This window comes from Numenius arquata, chromosome 4 (assembly GCF_964106895.1).
Source record: "Numenius arquata chromosome 4, bNumArq3.hap1.1, whole genome shotgun sequence".
Lineage (NCBI taxonomy): Eukaryota > Metazoa > Chordata > Aves > Charadriiformes > Scolopacidae > Numenius > Numenius arquata.
Genome location: NC_133579.1, coordinates 20,156,414 through 20,181,859, shown reverse-complemented (window position 1 = coordinate 20,181,859; position 25,446 = coordinate 20,156,414). Strand labels below are relative to the sequence as shown.

The following is a 25,446-nucleotide window of genomic DNA, read 5'->3' as shown; positions in this document are numbered from 1 at the left end:
TACATGAGAATTAGGCTACTACAGCAGGTCATGAGAATAAGGGAATGAAAAAAAAATATTTAATATGGTATTAATTATTCACATAGAACAGTAAAAAAAAAATGTTTCAGAGTCCCCTAGGCATTAAATTGCAAATGCACCTTGTACTAGAAGCTATTGCAATGTCTGAATGCTTAGAAAGATGCGTAAGCTGCCATCAGGAGAAAACACCATGCCAGTCGTTTTCAAAAGGGTCTTTCCATAAATTACTTTATTTCTCATTAAATGAGCACAGAGTCATTACCATATTAATAACAGATATGTTTATTATTACATATCCATCAGTGCGGCTTTCAATACCACTTGAAACATGCAAATCGTCCTAAGGACGAATCAGTTTTCCAGTGCTTCTTATTTAATACACAACTGCAAAGCCATTATAAATTACTGAGGAGGTATTTGGTTAAGAAATAAAATAAAATAAAACCATACTGCCCATACCATGAATGTATTCCTGCTACAAAGCAAGAGTCTGACAGCACTTACTGAAATTCCTGAATTACCCGGAGCTTTTGTGTTATATGCTTTTTTTTTTTGCATTGCCTACACATCTCTTCGCTTATGAAACAGAATCAGTCTTTCTTTGTAAGAGGAATTCTCATTCAAAGATTGTACTTAATTTAGAAAATGCATCTAGCATCTACAATACTTCAACCAATTAAAATTCAGTAAAATCCACTGATATGCAACAGTTTTTTAGAGGTTTCCTTTGTTTAGTTTTAAATTTCTACATTTATTGACATGGCAATAATACAATTATCTCAAATTAAGGCACTAAAAGGACAATGTAAAACCCAGTAAAAGTGTTCTAAGAATAATTTACATTTCAAACAGTGCATATATTTCTTAAATGTTTGTTAACTTAATGTATGTTATCACTTAAAATTGTAAGCCAATACACTATACAGTTATAGAAATGATGTACCCCAAAATACACTTCCAAACTTGGTGGTTCTTTTTAGTTTCTAATGCCTCTAATAGTAAAATAACTCGGTATGGCTTGGCAAAAATGCATAGATTAAAGGCAATTACTTGTTTTCCCCCCTTTACAAACCTGCTGAATCAGTATTTTGTAAAGCATAATGCAAAATATTTAACACTTTGATCCATTCCATAGTGGGTGGTTAGCATTAAGGCTGTTAAGAACTCTGCAGTGAAGGCACTGAAGTTCAAGTGATAAGGCTTCATTTTTAAGCTAGTTCTGCAGTCTTCAAGAGCACAACTTTGAGTCTTGAAAGCAATTGCAGTCCTTCTCATTGAGAAACCTTCCTCCTCTACTCCGTTTCATATGCTCATCTTGACATAAATATCCCCTTCACAGGGTAAACAGTCCTTTTCTTTCACTGATACGAAGAAAGTTGGCTGCATTTCATCATGATTGACAGGCTTTTTTTTTTTTTAAATCCAAAAAGGCAGCACCTTTTTTTTTTATACACCTAGCTAAGCTTTATTTGCTTTAACTTGCATTACATAGTAATAATTAATCTAATCTACCTTTAGGCGAACCCGCAATTAAACACCCTCAGCGTGCTTTTGTGCCAAAGCAAGGAGGAGACAGTAATAGCAATCTTAACCCTGAAGCCTGTGATAGTTATGTTGAAAGGAACAACAGCCCGTCTGCACTGTTCTGTGTGGTTAAAAAAAGCCCTGTTTCTCAGACCGCATCCCATGAGATTCCATTAAGCACTGTACGTGTGGTTAGCTGGAACAAAGAAGAAAACAGACAATTAATAACAGATAGAAAAATTAGCTTCATAACACTAGTGCATGTTTGCCAAGCGCTTCAGTGAAGAAAATATTTTACCTTGACAAAATATTTTTTCCATTGACATGGTACAATACTAAGATCATACCTAAACAATATTCCACAAACTGTTCTTAATTTCAAACAACATTAAATGAAGACAGAGATCAGATAGATGATAATATTACTGCAGCTTTACGAGTAAACAATCATGAGTGTATTCATGGCAAACGCAAGGTGACCCTCTTTCACTTGCAGGACAAGAAAAGGCTCTCTACAGGCCTAAGAGCACGCAAATGCAGTTGCCAGAGCTCATCTGATACGGGGCAGGTTGGTTGGTTTGTTTTTGAACATGCATTAATTTGATCAGGTGCCCAAGTCCAAATATTTGAAAACACAACACCCCAGCTGTGCTGATACAATGTGTACAAATGAGCATACTATAAACTATGAAGTGTAATTTCAGATTTTGAAGCAGTACTGCAAATGCTGGCAAGTTCATCATGAAGTTCTGATTCACATTTACTAGCGATAAATTCTTAAAATGAAGAATAGAACTTAAGATGAACTTATACGTGAAGCTCTTTTTAACGGGTCTGATACATCTCTCCATGAAGTCAACGAAGTGCTGCCACCCAACTGCAAAGAAAGGTGGATCAGACCCTAAATGAAACGTACTAAAATGTCTTAAAGCACGTGTTAACATCTGTATCCATTTGACAGAATAGTTAATGCCTGCTTACATGGTAGGACTCCATCACCGAGATCAAGTTCTGCTATACTGTCTGATAAGAGAACAACATTCAGATACTTAGTAAAAGCTACACATGTATATCCCATAAGAATCATCTCTTACTCCCACATCTAGGTAGAGAGATCAGGATGAGAACTGCAGGGTGCAGTGTCTTGAGTTCAAAGAAGCTGATCTACCAACTCGCTGCCTCCTAAAAGGAAAAGGGCCCGCTGTTCCTCCACCTTCCTGACCGCAGGGGAGCACCCTCCTACTTACCTGTCCTCAGATTTGGCAATCACCACACTTCTCAGCAGGCTGATTCCACTCGCTAGACTTAACAAAGTAAGTCTACATTTTTTGACAGTCAGGAAACTGAACTGTGGACCTTCAAGGAAGGGTCCAAAATGGACAATCACTTACCCAGGATCCAATGACAGAAGAGCAGGGAAGGAAGACAGAGAGGGAAAATCCTCCCCCTTAAATAGCAACAGGCTGTCAGATTAGCTCAGCTACTGTGCAATCACCAGTTAAGTTTTCAGTATATGAGATTCATTGTAAATATATTTAACAATCTAAATTTTAACATCTGGTATGTCAGAAGTGAATTTTCCTAAAACAGATCCAGTGCTTCTTTCTAAACATACAGGATGGAACATGCAGTGGTATCAGGGCACATCTTGGCCACCACCCTACATCACAGCAGTGATTGTCTAGTTCACAGACACAACTAACATCATATTTGTCTGAGAAAGTCACAAAAACGTCCACAGTGGAACTTGAAAGAGAAGTTCCTTTCTGACCTTTTTCTAACACTTATTTGCTCAGTGTTACTCGGAATCTTTCCACTGTTGGCTCGCATTGCTCTGCAGGTGCCACACAAGCCCCACTACATTCCAGTCAACCCAGTGGCAGCTGTCTGATGAGGACAGAGCATCCCTCAAAAGCCACCCAAGCAGCTCCTCAAGCACCAGCGAGGTGCAGGGGCTCCCCACCCGCCCCCGGCACACGTCTCCGTGCAGCACGCCAGGCCAGCAGCACACGCATACCTAGCACTCGCTGGTCAAGTACCGTGCCTCTCAATTGCTTATGCTCAATGTGCTTCTTCCACCATACTCAGTGCCTACAGTATGTAGCATTAAAATAGAGTTTGCTGTAAATTAATTGTACGTTGTACAAGGCTATGTCAGTATTAAACATTAAGAAGCAAGATTTCTAAGGTCAAATATCAATTATGTCATCAAACTCACTGATGGATTTGGGCTCGGTATAGAAGAATAATATAAGCATTAACTGTTTGATTCACATCCCAGTCCGTTAGAAAAATTCAAGCAGTTAAAGAGATAAGATACCACGCAGGTATTAACTTCTCAATTACCAGAAAACTTAAGAGCTTTATTTCTTCCCAAGAAACTGGAAGGTCCTGTTGGGTGATGGAGAAAGGTGTGAACAGAGACCGTACACTAGAGCAAATGGAGGAAATGTAAGGCTGCAGTATTCTCAACAGCTGGTCCAACCTGATACTTCTAAGTGCAAGAAGACCATCTTCACCCTTCCTCCTTCAATTTTTGAGACACATCTGGTGCTTTCTGGACTCTTCCATGAACCATTGCAACCTCCTAATCCAACAGAAAACCACGCACTTTTCTTTGTGGGGTTAGGGTTGGGTTTTTTAATTGTTCTGCTTTGGGTTTTTTGGCATTTCTTTAATGTAAACATTCCTGGATTAATTCTCTGCTGGAAAATAGATCATTTTACTGTGGTAATCTGTGAAGCATGAGCTGACACAAGATAAAGAGCAAGAATGTGCAGTTCTCCTCCTTCTGGTGCTGGTGCGATATTGGGCTCACTGTATCTCTAGGATCTTAAGAGCTTTAAAGATGGTGTTTCTCATTTTTTAAAAAAGTTCCCATTCACTACTTGCTTATTTCTGTGATTCTCTAACACTCTCATGTGACAAATGCCAATAGGATTAATAACAGAAATTGTCTGAATAACTGATCTCCCCAAACAGACCCATTCCTTTAAAAGCTACTGTAAAGCTTCAAATATGTTTCAAATCTGTTCATTCTATAAGAGATTAGCTACAAACATGTTCTTGCTGAAGGCAACCCCAAACCAGCATTTCTATTGAGACAGACTGAAAAAGAATCAATTAATTGATTTAAGAAAATGATTTGCCCCCAATAAAAGAGCATGGATGAAAGCTTCTCTGCTTTTCCAATTAGCTCTAAAACAGCTGGAAAAAAGTTAAGATCTTGAAATGAAAAAACTGAGAAATCACATGTCATGCTGAAAAAAAAAAAACTATTGAAAAGCTAACAGCTATGAGACATCTGAATACCAGAGCTGTTCTGCCTATAGTAAGTTTTTAATCTCCCCACCCTCCTTTCTTTTTAATTCTGTTGTGCACATGCAAATTCCCCCTTCACACCCTAGCATGAGGTATATTACAGTAACTGCAGTGTAGCTCATCTGAAGAGCCTCCCAAAAATTGGAAACAAACATTGCAACACAACTTAAAAAAAACCAACTGGTTATTTACAGCTTCCAGAGGAAGCTGGGAGAAATGGGAAGCTGGAAGCTGGGAGAAATGGAAATTTTGTAGACAAGACAAACAGTTTAACAAGATTCTGTTGTACCAAGTACGTACCACATAAGTACATAACAAACATGTCTGAAACCCCCTGAAATTAGCAATTACCGAATTGTCTTTATTTGGTACAATACTGAAGATGCTACTATTTAGTAAGCAGACTCTGATTTTACAGGCATTCTTCTTAACTCAGGTTTAGCACTGTGTGCTTTTCCACTGCATTCACCCTTGTTTTCAACAGATTTTTACAGTGAAGACTGTAACGAAAACCTGCCCACTTCCCAGGGAATCTCCCCACAAATCAGAAGAGTTTCTGTGCTTCACAACTTCAGCTTGCTTCAGCGCCAGTGTTGAAAAATGTAAAATCGCATCATGATTCAGTTATGTTCCCACCATTTGAACTACAACTGTCAAACTGAGACTTAGTTCAGTGTTTAGGAACGTCTTCTCCCCCAAATACTCTAGCTACATCTTAACTGCTGGTCACAGATTTCTTTATGTCTTGTTCCTCATGCTATTGCACACATTATTCTCTCTAACACAGTACTGCCTGCAACATCATTGTTTTACATATTGACAGCTTTGTACTTGAGGCCTAAAGTAATTTTTCTGGATGAGATTATCTTCACTGAATATATTAGTATTTTAAAACTACAATCACTTCTGCTTTAGTGTTAATCATGGGGACGAGAAAATCAGCACCCTTTGTATCTTTCAGATTTTTTCCCTACTCTCCTCTGCAGAAGGATGTTTCATGATGTACCCAGTGTCTCTTTACATGCAAAAGTTTGCTTTTATTGCACTTCATGCAAGGAATGTTTACAGGAAATTTATTTTGGTAGCACTGCCAATCTAGGAAGGCTTTTCCTACTGAGACACTAGTTTCCATTTCATACTGTTGACCCAAACGGTTATTTTGGGGGGAAACACACAAACTGTATGAGGAAGCTAATGCAGGTTAAAAAAAATCAGCTTAGAGTAATCTAGCATTAAAAAGTGGATTTTGAATCTGGCCCTGGTTAATGCACAGGGTCACCAACAGCTTACAAAAACAACTGCTGGGATAGAAGACAACAGGGAATAAGCAAGCAGGGAGAAAGAATGGAATTAATACTTAAACTGCCTCACACCAAAAGATATGGCATAACAACAGACTGAGCATCTCTTAAGTTTCTTGTTTCACCCCCATGTGCAGAAGACTTCTAGCTTATGCAAGCTCCATGTGTGAATCCATGAATGACTCTGCAGATCATCCTTGCAGCTAAATGCCATTGCTGATGTATCTACTGAGTCCTGCCTTTAAGGAGGAAAAAATGCAACCTGTATTGCCAGGCCAGGCTCTGCCAACTCTACAGTGCCTTTCCAAATCCAAAGAACTGATAAATTTACCACAATAGCAGGAGAATTCTGTCTGCTCCTTCCTGAAGGATTTGAGCAAAGATTTAGATCAGCAGTTCAACAACCATAACTATGCAATGATTTCACATTAAATAAGATTTATAAACAGACTTTTTTTTTTAGTTAAAAAAGTTCTGTAGCTTTTGTAGTTTCTCACCTAGTTTTTCCAGAAGTATTTTTAACAACTTTTCGGAATGACTGATTTGCTGACGATCTTGTAGACATAGTTCTAGGAGAAGCACGAACAAAAGTAGATGGTGGTGTCTTAGGGATCTTCTTTACTAAATGAGTCACCCACTTCTTCTGTTCATCTTGACAGGATGCCAATAACAACATATCTCTTGCTGAAGTTACGTCATAACTCACTATAAGTAAAAGGAAGAAGATGATTCAGTGAAAGCTAGGACTTGTTATCAAGATAAGGATTATGACACACCAGGTGTGCCACTAGAAAGAACAATGGCACCTATATACCTACTTGTATAGGAATTGATTACATATTTCTGGAAGACAACAAAAAGCAGGGGAAATTATAAACATAGTTTCTTTCAATATTCGTCACTGTGCATTAAGATTCTTGATTCTAATCACTAATATAGGAGAAATGAGAAACTAATTGCAGTCTTAGTAAGATGGCTGCAGCTGCCTTGTGGCTCAATTCCAGAGTATATACCCCAAATACTCCACAGGAGCACAAAAAGGATGCCTTTACTCCAATCCATGAAGTGGCTGAAGAACCATTCTTCAAGGTCCAAGCACAGCTTGGTGATGCAGCCGCTGCACTGTCCCTAATACAGTCCATGTGTAAGAGAGAATGCTCTGGGAACCAAGGAGCTGCCCAGTGCTTGGGCACAAACCTCTAGGGACCCTTGTGCTCTCAGGACCCTCAGCAGAGCCACATCAGTTACACCACCAAGGGCATCTCTACAGAAGCTGGTCACAGCTGCCAGTTCATAAGCGGTGTTAACAGCTAATTATTTTAATAGCACCTTTCGCATCTAAAATCATGAAACTAAAGAGTAGAAAACTTTTAAACTAAAGTGCTTTAATTTGCTTTTGATAGTTTAGCAGGTTTGGCTAAACATGCAGAGAACACAGAATGCAAAAAACCACAAGGATACCTTTGCATGGTGCAATTAATTCCTCCTTTTTATCCAGGTGGTCTCTATGGCACTTCACATGGCATCTTCGACATTCTAGGGCAGCGGGGGGTTTAAAGACATGCCAAAGAGGTTTGGCACAGGCCTCGCAGTTGGCTGGGAAGTGGTATAACGTTGGAATAAATTCATGGCCTTTGTGGTTTAGAAAATTTGTCTTCTCTGCCGGCTGTACTGGTTCTACCTCCAAGTCCTTCCTGCATTCCCCCTCATTAGCATAGAGAATCTGAAAAAGAATACTGCTGTGTTATTGCTGAAGCACCACATATTTTTATATATTTTTCAAAGAAGCCAACAAAGTTTTTCAAGAGAGTTATATAGAAATGAGAAAACGCATTTTTACCTGGAATATTTTAGGAATTTCTTCAGTTTCAGCTCTATATACATCTCCTTGAGTTACAGGCCGGACATGGAACAGCTTACTAGATTAGAAGAAATATGAATCAGGAAATGCTAAAAGGCTATGTGTGTTTTTAAGACAGCTATTAAAGTGCTTTGAAGTTCTTATAAATCTTGTTTATGCAAGCAATACCATATACTTTAAGGCTGCAATATGATTTTAGGAATTAATTCATAAACGGTATAGATTTTGTCTACTCAAGCAAAACCAAAACATTTCGTAGCATGGAAAGAGGGTTCCCTTACAATGGGTTCAAGATCCATCATGGCAAACTTACCTGTGAAAAAGGCTTTCAAATTCTTCCTCAGAACACTGGGAAGTCTAACTGACTTGTTAGAAAAGCTCATTGATAATCCTGGGTGGAAGGAACCATGAAGTATAGTACTACTCACTACTTTTTTTGCCAAATCATGTTATCAGTTGATAAACAATCAGTGTCAGAACATCACAAAGGCAATCTGGGGCACCAGCTGTTGAAATTGCTATTAAAATTGGAGCAAACATCATCTTATATTGGGTCAAGATTAAGTCCATCTATCCCAACATCCTGTTTTCAACAGTTGCCGTCACAGATGTTTGTGAAAAGAGAATAAGAAACAGCTCAAAGAGAAAATAACTCTTTTCCTGGTTACGAGCAATTGGCAGCTTAAGCACTTCCTGAGTTTGAGATTCCTTCCAGACCACTGTATTTGTTAGTCACTGATAGGCTATTCATGAATTTTAAAACCTTTTTTCAATTACTACTCCACAAGGTCCCATAATGTCGATCAGCTGTTCAAACATCACCCTCAGTCATGTATCAGCGATGGGCTTCAGTGATATTTGACACAATTTTCCTCATGTAAAACCAATGTAAAGGGATCACAATTAATTTATTTTGTCACTTTAAACAGAAACCACCTGGAAAAGTTAAAAATGCTTTGGGCTTGATCAACGCTGATCCTCGGACAGCAAGAAAAAGGTATGAAGCAAGGGGACAAGACCTAAAATAAGACAGTCCGTTCCCTATCTATCCCACAACTATCATGCCCTGTTTTAGGAAGCAGCTGTTGAAGCAACTGGAAAAAACAGTCATTACACTGAATCATAAAAAGAGATAGCAAAATATGTAGGTTCCACTGTCTCTGACCCTTCTCTGGCATAAGGAGATGAGGCTCTTCCTTTCTGTAAATTCAGACCAGTGACTACAGACTGTGCCACGCTCTTGTGTATTTTGCTTTTTCTCTAACTTTTAGCAATAGTAGGACAAACGAAAAGTAGTACTTTCTGTTAACAGCTCCCTGAAATACAGATAAACAGACATTTTCAAACTAGTACGGGAAATTAAAAATTATTTATGGAATCTTGATTCCAAGCTTCTAGATTTGTTATCAATTATCTCACACACAATGCGCTCTTGTCAAATTGTATCCAAAACCAGCAGTAACTTTACTTACTCTATATCTAGTACCATGGATGGATTAGACTGGTCCTTGTCCTTCTCATCATTGTAGAACAGTATCTTTTTACTGCTCACCACAACATACTGGGGAAAGAAAGGGTAAAACCAAGTTAAAATTGCATTTTAAAAAGCAATGTTTATCCTACTGTACTCCCATATGCACATAGAAAGCCTGAGTAAATTAAATTTTTTAAACTAGTCTAAGGAGATATTTAAATCATCATGGAGGCTGCTATACTCCTGACAGCTGTGCAATGCTACAAGCCACAGTGACTGTATTGTCACTGGAGCACCCTAAAATGCTTGTGACGACTCTGGAAGTCTATCTGTGCACAAACTCACAAACTTCAGTTGCTTCTGGCATATTACTACAAAAATTAGTGTACCACCAAGAAACTCCTGGAGCGCAAAATCTATCACTTATTGATAAAGTTGTAAACAACTTCTCTAGAGACCTGCAGGACTCACTGGTAGTTCGCACCGAACTACTGGTAGGGTTAAAGAGATTCTTCATAGCTCCAGCCAACTATTTCCTACGCTTTCAATTTAATGGACTGGTAAAACAAAGAGCCAAAATGAATCAGCAGAAACAGAGGTCTGATGTACACTCCAAATCTAGGAATACACCGAGACAGTAAGGGAAAGGTTTGCAGAGGAGAAAAGAAATGGCCATTCTTTTGCTATGTATCACTTTAAAGCTCAAACCACACAGTTTTTTTCCAGAATGGTAAAGATGTTAAAGAACAGAAACATCTGGTAATGTGTTGATTAGTTTCTTCCCCGAGTGTTTTAAAAGTTCTTGCTCAAAATCTGCACATTAATATATTATACCTATCCCATGCCACTGAAAAAGTGGAGTACTCCAGAATACATGGGATTCTGGGGAACAAGCAAGAGCTACTGGGAAGGCACTGTGAGTTTTAGAGCAGGAGTGGACTTCAGGCCCCATTTCCAAGAGAATTCCCAAATGCTGAGTATACCTGCAGTGCCTGCCTGTCCACCCCAAAAAGCCCAAGGATGTTTTCCTCAACCTGAAGTACACAGATGCCCTGCCAGTGCTGCTCACAATCACACAGAATTATAAACATTTGTTCATATAACAGGAACAACAAAGCAAGCCGCTCAGAAAAAGTTTTGTGGCCCATAGGCCAGTTAAGATCAAACACCTCAAACCTAAGCACTTCCCAGTGAGTTCAACCCTGTAGAATTCATTGCCTCTTGCTCTTCACCAGGAGCTGCCAGTGTCTTTGCTGTAACTATCCATAAGCATAAGCTCAGTGACAGCTGTGGCAGGTCCCTCCCCTGCAGTTGCAAACGTTTTAGAAATAATGTATTAAAACTCATGAGATACTAAAGAGGATTAAAAAGAGGTACATTGACTGCTCCGCCTATATTGAGCTCCAGGTTCAGGTATAATACAACCTAGAAGTAAGGGAAAGGACAGAAAAGCAAGAGAGTGAATACATGAGCAGTTCATCTTGAATTCCAGTTACTGGTAGGTATTAAATGTGAGCTGTAAAACCAACTCACCGAATGCCTAAAAAACTTTCCAAGAGAGTGGAGGAAATAAAAAAAATAAATTTATTTGTACCTGTTTCTTCCAGCCATGTCGCTTTATATTTCCTTTGTTTGGTACTGAAAGCCAACCTTCAAGTCTTGATTCTGGTTTAAAAAATGAATATTAAATAATTTTATATATTTGTAACAATAAAGCAGAATAGCACAAAAGCAAACTATTACTAGAAAGGAAGATGTGCTACATGCAGTAATAGGCAATTACCTATTTAGCAAAGCAAATAAAAAGCACAGCTAAATAAAATGAAGATATAAGCATTTACTTCATGCTTCACCACAAGCTAACGCTTCATGATACAGTTACTGCAAAATAAAGTGAAGCCGTTTTCCTGGATGCCAACATCTATCACTGTATGTAAATAGTTTGCAAAGAGCCGGGCAGGAAAGACTTTGCTTTGAAAATGTGTTACAGCTTAAACAGAGGATGATTAAGAGATTTTCAATATAAACATAATTTAACATTCAGAGGGGCTATATGAAAATACTCAGCAGGAAGATGCAGCAAGTAAAACAAATCAGATCCACATTTTCCAAGGGAAACAAAAAATGGAGAGCGCACAAGAGCAAGCAAAGCTACACAGGTGTCCCATTACTCACAGAAGATAAGCATAGGAGATAAATAAATAAGGAATGCAGGAAGAATCAACTAGATATAAAGAATAAGAGACAAATGTTTTATTCAAAAATTCAGGGGACAATTTTTCCAAAGAGTAATGTACTACCGTATTTTCCTACCATGAAACTACTGAAGTAATTTACCAATGATCCAAAGAAGCATCACAAGAAAATTAGCATTCTGTCTAACGTGAATCATACATTTAAAAAAACCTTTCCAGCTAACTGATACTGTTTTTTGAGAGATATTTTTTCAATTATGAAGCCAGGTAATAGCAGTGTGATTCCATTAATCTGAAATGACACAGTAAAAAGTCTCACGATTTTGTAAATGTGAGAATGAGGAATCAAAATTTCACTCCATAATTATAAATTTATTTTACAATTGAGAAAAAAAATGTTTGGGTTTTTTTTTAAATACTCATTAAAATGTGATTTGTAAAAGAAGTTTCAGAGTACAGAAGTATAGCCAATAGCTAATGGATGCATTCTTTACAATAAACTTAACTGCCAGCACCGAAACCTTCCAAAACATTAAGTTAAAAGTTGCTGAAACATTCTCCACAAGTCTTTATGTAAGAAGGAGCTACTGGTCCCTTTTATCCTTTAGGGATAACTCTGTGTGGTGCAGCCCAGCACGCTCTGAAAATACATCCAAACATATAAAACACATTGGCCATACATTTTGTTATCTACAATCATAATGAGACTGACAGCCTAGTCTTCTACAAAGCATTAAAATTAGACATAAATACCCCCCTTCCCAGATTAGCCTTACAGCATACAATATTTAGAAGTGAATTACACTTAAAAATATAAAATCATTGTCCTAACATTTCTCCACAGAGAGTAACTTCAAAATACTGGGGAACCACTGAAGTATTGAAATTCTAATTGGAAGAAAGGCATGTTCGCAGAAATCATTCCAGTAAGAAACCTTCCTGGAAAATGAAGGAAATTTGTATTTCCTTGCTTCTCTCATCTCTCTCTGATCTGCGTAAGAATTGCAGGGGGTGGGGGTTGCCCCCCCAGTCCCTCCCTAATTCTTGATATTCAGTAAATTTGGACAAAGAATCCTATTTCCTTCATGTCTGTAGGCTTCACAGAGAATGTTTACTCATTTTGAATACTTTGATTAATTTTTACGTAAAGAGAAGATTCTTCTATTTTTAGAAATATCCTGAAACTTAAGACCTCCATTGCAAAATAAAGTGATTAACTGCTAATAAAGAACATAGTATGGACAACTGTGGTTCAAAAGGAGTAAGTAAGCATCTGTGGAAATTGTGGCATATGGAAATCTGGGAAGATCCAATAATGATAAACTTTAAAAGATGCAGCCTGTATTATGCTGCTTATAGGGACTGTTTGAGTTGGAGTTTTTCTAAGTTCACTTCTATTTCAGCATGTCCTGAAATTTCAAAGGAAGTCTAAAGTGGATGAGCTATTACAAATGAATTGGTTGACATTCTTTTCTGTCTACTACAAATCTATTTTAGTGAGCAAATTCTATTTGCATGAGAGATGATTTCTGAACTGTGACTAACGTCTTACAGTTGAAAATAACAGTTTCTGAATGTACTTCTTTTCAACAAACCTAACGTTTGTCTGGAACCAAATGTACTCTTGAAAGGGTAGATGAGCCCTTTCATTCCAACCTTGCCACAAAGGTTTGTCTCAAACAATATTTATAATGTATTTTAATTTCCCTTGACAGAGTTAGCTAGCACAACCCAAAATGCTCATCTGGCCATTTCATAAAGATTTAATCCAGAAGAATATTTATGAGTGTTCTGATTAAGTAATTAAGAAAATATGGGCTATCTAGACTATGAAAAACAATCTTCCGTTCCTGTCTTTAAAAATAGGCACAAAAGTATTGCCTGACAACTTCCCTGTACTTTGGAAAGAATCCCAGAATTGATACTTCATATTTCCAATCCAGAAAATCCAAGATAGGCCTCAAAAATATCTGATGGCTAGCTGGACCTGAATAGAGTATGAAGAAAGAATTCCATGAAGGCTACAGATCTTATAATTATCTCCAAATATATATTAAAATGTAGATTTGCATTCTAAACATCTTCATGGTTAGCATTCATACTGCCAGGATTCGTTGTGATTCAGTGTAATAAATGTGAGTTCTAAGAGTAAGTCTTCAACAAATCACAGAAGACAACCACGACCGTACTGATTTATGAGACACTGTGTTGTTTTGGAGCAAATACTGGTGCCTTCATAAGCAGTAGAGCATCTCTTTCCAATGTTCAAAAATTCCTACTCCTCAGACTCTTCCATAGTTACCAAAAACCTGGAGATACCACCTTGCTAATTCTTTCCAGTCCACCCTTCCCATTTGATTCTTTCCTTCCTCAGACTGTCTTACTATAATTTCCTGTGGATCTCACCATGGATTGCTGACTAGATCTTGCTTTGAGGTTTGTTCAGGTGATGGCTACCAGCAGGTATTTCAGAAAGTCCTATCTGTGTCCCATATTCCACAAAAACCGTTGGCTTAAATGGTCCACATTTACTATTCCATCCTATCTTTGTGTAAAACATGATTTATAACATACACTGAAAACATTATGTGCTGCAGTTAAACTTGTAGGACGCCTCGATTGCTTGAATTATCTTGCCAATCAGATGAAAGTAATTAATTCACAACAGGTTAAGTGCCCTCTAACAATTAGGAAAAAAACCCTTAAGTTCCTGATTATGTTTTGTCATGATGAAGAAATCTGTTTACAATCATGTAAGTATTAAGATTTCTTAAGTCCAGCCAGGAGGAAGAGGAGTTCCAAAGGCATCATTAAAAAGCAAATCATTACAAGTTCAGCTGTTTCACCAGGGACTCTATTAACATTGGAGACGTGAACTGAGCCATGAGCTACCAGCTGAATCAATAATCAGGAGCCAGAGTTACAAAAAATGCCTAAAACTGAATAAAAGCAAAATCTTCCTCCAAGGCGTGACCTTTCCCATCTGGTGAAGCAGAAGACTGAGAATAGCCTGGACTGTCTGAACAAGCCAGTCCCTACCTTGGGAGCAGCGTTGCCCTGAGAGCTACCAGAACTTGAGGGAGCATTTAGCTCAATGCAGACAGAAACCTCCAAATACGATGCAGCTGTGCGTTACCACATGATTTGTCTGTATCTACCTCTACACAAATGTTTTTCCTTGATTTTTCTGAGTATTAGGAATTCACTTTAGCATTACCTTGAGTTTATTCAGAGAGTGCAAAGCTTGCTGAGGCCAACATTTTACAAGATGCTCTTCCTGTAACTTATGAATTCTACTCTCGTAGCCTCTCTGGCAGCTGGTAACCTAAGCTCCCTGGTTAGACAAGACACTGCTCCATTGCCTGAACCTCTCTGCCATGCATGAGGACAGCAGAAAAAAGCTGGGAGCAGGGATCTCTGGAATTCCACTAACATTAGTATCACATCATTTCATACCAATTTTTTTCTCAATTAAACCAGAGGCTGCCCATCACCAGAATTAAGACCGTGGTATCATTCTTTTATACACGTTTACATTATTTTGTGGTTTCATTTTTTCCCTGGTGATGTTTTTACTGTGACAGGAAACCAAATAAATCATGCTGATTACTTATTTAATAATTCTGCCATTTATTTGCCTTAAATATTTTTAAGGAATGTCATTGCCTTAAGAACAGATGCATCAGCTAGAGAATCCTATTGACTCCTCATCAGATCCACCTCTTAAACAAGATGCTATTCAAGGCGCTCTCAAGGAATGCCTGCGTTTGGGCTGCAGAAGCCATGACAGTTGAAGACAAACAACTTTGTATACAACTACATTGTAGCAAACGAACTGCTGTGGTATGCCACCTTCTGTTTTGAAGACTAATTACTTGGTTTGCAGAAAAATAACCACGCGCTGAATAATTTCCTATTCTGTGGCATGGGGTATTTCTGCTTTGAAAACTGGCTTTTTTCTTTCCTCCTTATAAGGCTAATGCACTCCTCTGCCCTCCACTTGGCTCTTTGACAAATGCATGAAATCTGACTATACTAATGTCACTTAATCTCTTTTAATTACCTGAATTGCTTCTTACTCAGATCCTGATCAACTCAGAGCCTTGCTCAAAAAAAAGAAAAAAAAGCAGCATGTAGGGACATGATCCAAATCGAGAAAAGTCCTAATAATATGTATTAGAGGTCCTACCTGTATGAAACAGTAACACCAGCATCACAACTGCAGTAAAAATCAGAGGCATGTATGGAGAAAAGGGCAAAAAGAAGACAAAAGAAATGAAAGGCTGGTAAAAAAGAGATAGTTAGAGGGGTCACGAGTACAGAAGACAAAGTGGAAGACCATAAGAACTTCCGGTAATTGTGATGTTCTAATTAACAATGGAAAAGTTACAACTGACTTGAAAATATCTTGCACATACTGAAATTTCTGCCCCAAAACTGAAGTGGCAGGTCATACAGGCAGAAGCCTGACTACACACATCTCCACAGGTAAAACTGAAAAGTAACCTAGCTTAACACATCAGACAAAGAAAGCGCTTACTCCTACAGTCTTTCCAAGATCTAAGAGACACGAGGGTCATATTTACATACTATTATCCTTAGGAACAAAATAGGGGAGGTGCCTACGGCCATATGGAGGCATTGGGTGCTTTCAGTGTAATAGACAACAGCCATTATGCTGCAAATGGCTGAGAAGGAAAGTAAGGAAGTTCAAAACTACCCTTTTATGTAGAATAAATCTAGTCTGTTTTCTTGTAGAAAAAATTAAGCTCTCAATTTACAGGAGTTCAGAAATTTTTAATAAAAAATTATGAACTACAATGTTCTTCCTTTAGGAGACACTATCAAACATAAGGCTTGATTCCAAATAGTAATTTGAGGGGAGAAAAAGAAAACAGTTTAATAAGTAAAACCCCTCTGGTTTCTTTTTTACCTCATTTAAATGGAATACTTTGAGAATATGTATCCAAGAGAAAAACTCCTGAGAAGTACGGCCAGTTCAGAAATACCAGAGGGAGTTCCTAGCAGGTGACAGCTAAGGAAAAATAAAAGTTCTTTCAACAATCTAATAGCTCTAAGAATTCCCAATATTGAGTTTCAATGGAAGTTTGGCCCAGAAGATGTTTTGGAAAGAAGTAGAATAGACATTTACTTTACAAGATGGCAATTGCCTCAGGGTTTTATGGATCAAACTTCAGAGGTCAAAAGGTTTCTTGGATAGAATGGAAGTTGTGAAGAAAAGACTGTACCATTATCCAAATGAAGATCTATTCTAGAACAAAATTCATTTTAATATTAACTACAAACGAAAACCTAAAAATATACTAGGAAAAGACAGGACACAAAAACAGACACAGAAAGGAACAACTACAGAAAAACATATACTAAGTCTCATAACATACCTGAAATTTCTAATCACTCTAAGACCCCTGGAAAAACTCTAGAATGTGGCAGTCTGAGCAGCATGAAGTGCATTAACAGGAAAAGAGACACCTAAAATGATTCTATTTACTTTTATCTGATTACATTGAGGTCTTAAAATACCCAAAATAGTATTCTATTTTTGTATGTTTGACTATATTTTTTTTAACAATAAAAATCTGTCCATAAATCTGTAATACAAGCACTTACTAAGAACTTCATGATGAATTATAAAAATTACTTCACAATACAAGAAAATAAACCTAGCTCCAACATATGAAAATTGTTACGCACAATTTATTACCACTAAATGGTGGGGTTTTTTTTCCTTTATCTAGAGATACAGAAGTGGATCAACATGAAAGCACTGACTGATTACACTTTTCAAACACTGGGGAGGAGGGAATCACTAACCAGTGTAACAGTTTCAAAATATAGCGCGTACAGAACTGACACTACATGGAAATGACTAACTACACTGTATTATTGTGTTCTTATTTTAATCTGCCAAATCAGAGTACCTTACAACCAAAAACGCATTATGGAAATTCCTACAATTATTTTTTACATCAGCCATTATTGCCACTTGTCACAAAGGTGCTACAAAACTGTGGGTAAGAACAGACAAGATCAAGGCAATTTTGCATTCAAGATACGATCACGATGTTGTGGAAGTGCTGGCCCTGTATTCTGTTCACTGGATATTGCACATTGTATTCACTATATTGAAACAGCAGCAATTGTAAAGATACCCTTCCTATGAAACTAGCTAAAAATTATGCTAATGTCAAGCCATACAGTGGGAGGAGTGATGTGAGAAGAAATTAAGACTTAAATATAAGCAGCTCAGCTATGAAATATCTCCCCCCCCCGCAAAAAAAAAAAAAAGGAAGTGGAGATATGATATAGAAAGAGGCAGCCAGAAGATTTTAAAAGTAACTTGTTTGAAACAATACCTTCCAAAACTATGTGTATCACAAAATCAACTAGTTCAAATATGCTTTTCTCTTACCTGAAAGATTTCCATCTGTTTCATCTGTCGGGAGACTAGCAACACTGGTAGAATCCATTCCTTGCTGGAGGTCCAAAATTTTCCTTCGTAGTTGTTCTATGTCACTCTCTTTACTATCCAGCTGCATCTGGAGTTCATTCCTGTATGTAGATTCTTCTGCTAGTTGCTGTATTTATACACACATGCAGAGTTAGTGTGACACCAAAAATACAGCAGCAAAGTATTCTGAAAACAAAACTCATTACTTTTTTTTAATATTTCTAGATACTTTTGATTGCATCAGCATAAATTATTACAGTAGAAGTGTTCGTTCAGCCTTGGAAAGAAGTTAAATATCAAAGATTCAGCAATACATTCAAGTACGAAACAGTCTGACTAATCTATTAAATTACCATTTGGTTTTGAAAAGGAGACCACCTACCAGTGAAACAAACTGCATAAATAGTATGCTACACAGTACTCATATTTTCAGTCTTCATAATATATTAGTAACTTCCACAGTTAAGAATTTAGAAAGGGGAAATGAATGAGAAGCGCAGCTGCACACTTGTCAAATTGTCTGCCTCACTGAAATTCTGTAGCTTAGAACATCAGAAACAGATTTTGTCATTTTTTCAATTAGACTAAGAGCTACACATTTTTCCTGCCAAGAGAATTCCACAATGTGACAAAAAAAATTTAAGATTTTACCGCTTGCATTTCATTGAGCTCCTTCTGGTATTTCACTACCATCTGATTGAATTTCTCTTTTTCTTGATTAAGCTCTAACTGTAGCTTTCGGTTTTCCTTCTCTTTCTTCCTCAAATCTTGCATATTAGCTTTCTTTCTGTCTATTTTAAAATCTTTCCGATTCATTATCTCAGCCAGTTTGTTGACAGCCTGTTAAGAAAAAGGAAAACCAGCAAGAAAAATGATATATGCCAGCACGTTTCATACCAAACTTCTAAGTTCCTCTAGTAATAGGATTTGATAAAAAAAAAAATCTTCACCAACATAAATGGTCCTTACAGTAGAAGTAATACTGAAAAGTATACAGCACCAAAACTTATTCTTTCAACTGTAAATATCAACAATGCATATTATACATCATGGCTAATATAAATTTAAAGGAACTAAGAGTTAGTTGCACAAAAAACAATGAACTGAAAATATATCTGATATGCAAAATAATTATTGTTACTAAATTGCATAAAAGGTTATACCTGTGTCTTCAGAGTTCTTTCAGTGTTAATGCTCTTCTCATAATGCATTCTAATATTATTGATTTCCTCCTCTTTTTTCATTTTGTATTCTGTTAAAACAATATTCAACTTTGAGATATTTTAGGACATGGTAAATATTTCTAAGCTTAATCACTTCTACAATTGCATAATTTGTGTTTCTTTCTTCATATTCCCAATGTGTCGCTATATGTGCAACAATAAAGGTTACCAGTTTAATGCTACCGTAATGATAGAAAATTACCAGAAGGCTACATCAGAAAGGCATTAAGATTAAATATTAAAGCCAATGTATGTTTTTTTATTTCCTGGTGATGACTAAGGTTGTTGCCCCACTTCCTTCGTGTTTGAACTACCAAAAGTGTTTCAGCAGTACCAAAAATTATTAAGTCAGTACTTACACAGAATAAGACTGATATGACTGGGCTCACACTCAGTACAAGGGAAAAAGGCTTTCTTTAAACAAGGAATGACTCTGTTAGACTCCCCCCACCCCTCTCACACACTAGCTACTCAATTCTACCAATCTATCACACCCCTAGCCTGCTGATTTGTTCCTTAAGTTTCTAGAAGTATGCATTTCACTAATAAGGATTTCTCCACCAAAACCACAAACAGTTAAAGAATAATTTTCAAGTACTTAAAAGTAACGAACTCCATAAACTAAAAAATACTGAAAACTGCTTGCTCACCCAATCCCTTCTGTTACAGAAATGTAGAACTAAGGAAAAATATTTTGGTATACCTTCCTGCCTACACAGTGTTTGCAACAACACTGGCAACTCAACAAATAAGGCCTTTACTCTCATAGGTAACAGATATTAAAGCATGCATTCTGATTTTATAATGCTTGCTCAAATGCAAAACCATGGGAGTAAACTGAATAATAAAGTAACGTCCCATATAGTCAGAATGAATGGAAATAGAATGCCTATCCACTGGTATGTGCGAGATCACAACTTTGGTTCTGAATCTGAGATCTTACGGAAGTTGAAATACTGATACTGCTTTATTGCAAATACTGGAGATAGAAACAAAAACTTTAATAAATACATTGTGTGCAATATGAAATGACGAAAATACATTTCCTTAATAACTTTCATGTATGCAAGGGCATGGCTGGCAGAAGGGGGTTTGGCAGAAAATCTACGAACGAGCTGTACTGGACAAGCACCAAGTGTCTGCCTGCAGGACCTCAGTGCTGACTTGTTTTAAAAAGAGGGACTGTAAGCAGAAACTCACTTTTTCCTACTTGCTACAGCTGAGGTTTCAATTACTTTCAATAATAAAGGCAGTGCATGGAAATGAATGCAATACAGTAGCAAGAGCAGCAATTTACATGGAAGATATATTTTCAAGATGAAGACACTGACTTCCATTACTTTTCATCAAGCCCAAAATAGTAGGGAAGATAAAAAGCAACACCTCCCATTTCCATTTTGACACATATGCTTCAAATTCAATTGTGCTTCATAACAGATGAATTAAAATTCCAAACATGACATACCTTCCTCCTGTTTCTTAATTTTTTCACTGATCTCTGAATTTTCCTTTGTTATTAAATCAACATCTTTGGTTAAGGTGCTATTAGTTTCTTCCAGCTAAATGAAAAGAAGCACATTTTAAAATATGGAACTTGCCATAAATTCTAAAAATGTTTATAACATTCTCATTTCAAATACCCTTAAATCTATAACAACCATTATATATCATGAAAAACAGCTATAAATCAGCACAAAAATAAAACTAAATTTGGTCTAAGTCAAAGCATAAGTCGGTAAATATATACGTGGGTTTATAAAAAAAAAAAGGAAAGTAAAACCGTTACACTTTCAATATGTTACTGCCAGAAGATACAGTCAGGATCACTTTGCTAACCACTTCACAAATACATATTAAAAAACAGACATAATTGCATTCCTGAATAAAGGTTTTGTTTGAAGCCTATAGAAATGATTGTGTATTGAACTGACAAAATTATCAGAACATTTGAAAGCAACAAACATACTGACAAGGAGGTATTTTTTTGATACCATAGTCTTCTAAACAATTCTTAAGAAATGGTGACAATTCTGGAGATTTCAAGCTTATAAAAGGGAACACGTGCAACAAACACTACCATCTCTGTGTAAAGACAGTGGAATTAGTGCTAACAGAAAACTTTGAGCAATTGATCCACTTTCAGCTACACCTAGAGTTTTGCTGAAGTTTTACGACCCCTGGATTCTTAAAATCTGCATAGCTGATGCTAAATGGGAAAAAACAATAAAGATAGAATAACTATGCTATACATGGCTTGCTATTTGAAACTCTTCAGTTAAGACATCTATCAACATGATAGTAGTACTCAAGACCTACGCTATAAAGTATCTTCAAAAATTACAGTTTGGAGTTTGTATTGGGTTGGGGTTTTTTTTTAATAGTTTACCAATGGGAAGAAACTCAAGACTTCCAAGTTGCTTGTTTTTTTAAGAGACTAAGTAATTTTGCAATAAGAGTCTCTAATACGCAGCTCCACAAATTTACAAGATTTAAAAAAATACATTGGGCAATGACAAGAAGTAATTACAAAAGGGTTAATAACTGAATTATAGACATTTGTTAGATTTTCAATCTGGCTTCACCTTAGATCCATTGAGTCTACGTTTCTTTGGGAATTCACATGATGCGATTTAAATGTTTAAGGTTCCAACTGAGTCCAAAACTCAGATGCTAAAATAACTGTCACTTATGACCACAGAAAGACTTTATAAATTAATAGGAAAATATTAATTTCTGTTTCTAACTGGAAGATATATATAGATATTAATTACAGTGGAATAATTTACCCTTCTTATGATGCTGTCCTTATCAGACATTTCTTGCCTGTGTCTTGATGCTGCTTTTTTGCTTTCCTGACTTAATTCAAAACACTGTTCTTCCAGGAGAGCTCGTGCCAACCGTTCCGACTCAGCTTTGGTTTCAGCTAAATCCAACTGGGTAGTGAGTGTTTCTCTGTAAAAAGGACATTAAGATTTTGTTCTCCTATGCAAAACATTCCAAATTTTCAGGAAGACTAACAAACCCAAATTATACCATTCAGCTAACTGTCATTATCTTAGTTTCTTAAGAAAAGAGGACTAAAGGAAGTCACTCCTTCCCTCCCCTCCCTCAAGTTTGACACTACTCCTGAAAAACTTTGCATAGGCAGGTGTTTTCCACCTATATCATATTTATTAGCCCAACATCATTTCTTTTTCCCTTTCTTAGCCCACCAAAATGCATCATGAACACCATACATAACCTGCTCCCTTTAGATTGTTTTGCAATTCTCATGCTCAAGCAGAACAAGAGACCCAGACTTTAGAAGAGAAAAACTGCTTCATGCAGTTCAAGGTTACAGCCGTCTTCTTCAGAATAAATACATATTAAATTAATTAATAAATTGGAAAAATAAGCTTAAAAAACTTCTTTCCTTATTTGTTAACTTAGAAAATAGTACATCACAACTAATGGTTGGTGGATTAAATGTTTTTGCTGTGATCAGATGTATACTACACTTAGAAATCAAAGTATTTTGATTTTTTTTCTGAAATTATTTTATTGGCTATAGAAATAGATCAAGTAATTATCAGGATAATATAATCAAATAAAAAAAAAGTTGTTACACAGGCAAAAATCATTACCACAAATTGTAATGGTTTTTCAAAATTTTGCCTTTCCTAAATTCTCAGCAGTCATCATTCTTCTTCCAGACATTACAAATAGAGTCCAAAGCAAATATGAATAACCAAATTTGGCTTTGTGAGTTAGCATAGGTAATGTCCTATGTATTTGTCATCTTATACTTTTGAGACCTGTCTTTTTCGGAAGGAATGAAACATTTTAAATCTGATTCAAATATCTTCATGAGTGAGACCATGTTATACAGAAAAAACTTATGTCTATTTCAAAAACACAAGGCCATACTTTTCATTTTGCAATTCCTGCATTTTTCGTTGAGTTTCTTTATTCTTTTCATCAATTTCCTCTTTCAGTTCCTTAACCTGAGTTTTGTAAAGTGTCTGTAAAAGAAAGCATAAAAAAAGAAATATTCCTCAAATTCCATAGTGAAATTCTTCATTGACAGATTCAAAACAACCAGTACCAAAACAAACCCCAACACACGCCAGGACCATCTTTAACAGAATTTCCTCCTTCCTGCCTGTCTGAGATGCTCCTTTCCAGTTTCCCTTGTGCAGGGAACTGATGTGACCAGGTTAGTTTACAGTTTTCTAGTCTGGTTTTCTACATAATTGTGCAAACACACTTGCTGAGAAGGAAGGCACTAGGACACAGCTGAGCAGGTCTCTTGGAGACAACAGGACAAAATTGCATCCTCTTACAGCATCACTGTCTCAAAATGTCAGTCAAACAAACCTAACACTATCCTGTGCTTCCACCTGTTGTATTCTGTTTGTATCCATGTATCTCTTCTCTTAGAGGGATTTTGTGTACAGACTGACTTTGTCTTAAAAACTGATTCAACAGCAGTCTATTCACATGAATTACTTCTGTTCTTAATAACTATATTGTTATTAACACCATCAGTAATTCTGAAAGTTAAAATTTGACCTTCTACAGTAAAATTTGATCTACTTTTGCTAAATATTTAGACTAAATTACAAATGTCTCATTTAAACTACGTGCTACTGAAGAAAGACAAAGCTGAGAATGAAACTCAATACCCTGAATCTTCTTATTAGCAATATGTTATGGAGAAATGTAAAAAAAAAAAATCTGTAATACATAATGAAATCACAATCATATGCAGTTTAGGAAACATGAAATTTTTTTATTTCCCCTCCAAGGAAGAACCAAATTTAAAAAGTACTTCCCAAAGTGAAATGAAACTGTCCATATTCACAAATGTGTTTGAAGTTCAGGCATTACAGAGCATCTCATGCTATTGTTTTGGGTTTTTTTCACATAAATGAAAAAGATCAAACTAAATTTATGAAATACACATTTTTGCGACCTGGAGTACTGAATAAGGCTCTTCAGGGACTCAGGTGCAGAGAAGGTATCTTTTTAGAAGCAGGAGGAATATATGCAGAATGCTACTGATCTATGGTTCTTAAATATACTTATGGTAGATCAATAGTATGGAATATATTCCAGGAAGTACAGAGATTTTGAACTGTCTACAACAAGTTTGCAGTTGTGTCAGAAAAATATCTCTTTTCCAACTTCAAGATAAGAATTACTCTGATAAATAATTCAGATAAAATTTACTCGATGTAATGAATAAGATTTCACAAACAACTACAAAGCAACATATTAGACAATCTAATGTTCTCTAATTTTGTTCACTGTTTGCATTTCAAGCAGGATTTTGTGAATTGCTGACTTATGCCAGGTTGTTATTTACATTTAAAAATTTTTAATATGTCAAACTATTGGCTGTTCAATGATTTTGTGTCAAAATGTAGCACTCACAATTCTTTGCAAGACTTACCGAAAAATACTGCTCAGCTTCAAGCTGATCCTGAAGCTCACGCATTTGACCTTCATTTCCTCTGTATTGTCTTTGAAGGAATAAAAAAGTAAAACATGTAAAAACTCAGCTATTAACAAATGACAAAGACTATTTCTAACCAGAACAGCATCCTACAAAGATCTTACAGCTGTGCACATATTATTTCACAGAGACCAACAGTTTGCTGTGTCCTAAAATTCTGATTGAATTACATTCTTTATTCTACCCTGATGCTTGTTTCTGTATGTAATTTAGAAGACAAGTAGTACTCTAAATGGAGAAACGTTAAGTCAGCTGAAGGAAGATATGATAGAAGCCTAATTAATGAAAAATTTCTTCAGTCAGCTTCAGAAATGTTAAGGAAAAGAATCAGCTGGTTAAGGAGGGAAAAAAAGCTATTGACTCCCATGTAGTAAAACTAAAAGGGCTGTACAATTTAATAAGTAGTATCACAAGTCAATCCATTAAAAAAAAAAAAATCACTCAAAAGTGGCATATATGCCTTGACATAGAATGATGAGCCAAGTTCCACATCATAGCTCATAACAAAAATATTCCAACACTGAAGGCTACATACAGAAATCATAACATGCAGCTAA

General features: G+C 36.5%; 1 protein-coding gene across 3 annotated transcripts in view; it reads right to left on the bottom strand.

The window, feature by feature from the left end:
* Positions 1-231: 231 nt before the first annotated feature.
* The window catches only part of ROCK1 (Rho associated coiled-coil containing protein kinase 1), an 84,707-nt gene continuing 59,492 nt past the window's right edge, over positions 232-25,446 (bottom strand). Inside the window, exons 21-33 of one of the 3 annotated variants that reach the window (XM_074146287.1) lie at positions 24,827-24,896; positions 23,299-23,393; positions 22,179-22,344; positions 20,858-20,951; positions 19,333-19,421; positions 18,821-19,009; positions 18,131-18,296; positions 11,097-11,167; positions 9,501-9,589; positions 8,008-8,086; positions 7,629-7,890; positions 6,665-6,872; positions 232-1,741 (exon numbers count right to left, since the gene is read on the bottom strand). In XM_074146287.1, coding sequence (XP_074002388.1) covers positions 1,738-1,741; positions 6,665-6,872; positions 7,629-7,890; positions 8,008-8,086; positions 9,501-9,589; positions 11,097-11,167; positions 18,131-18,296; positions 18,821-19,009; positions 19,333-19,421; positions 20,858-20,951; positions 22,179-22,344; positions 23,299-23,393; positions 24,827-24,896 — 1,582 coding nt within the window. In that variant the 3' untranslated portion in view covers positions 232-1,737. Of the gene's footprint in view, positions 1,742-2,549; positions 2,569-3,629; positions 3,637-6,664; positions 6,873-7,628; positions 7,891-8,007; positions 8,087-9,500; positions 9,590-11,096; positions 11,168-18,130; positions 18,297-18,820; positions 19,010-19,332; positions 19,422-20,857; positions 20,952-22,178; positions 22,345-23,298; positions 23,394-24,826; positions 24,897-25,446 lie in introns of those variants that run through there. The other 2 variants (XM_074146285.1, XM_074146286.1) reach the window with 2 other exon arrangements.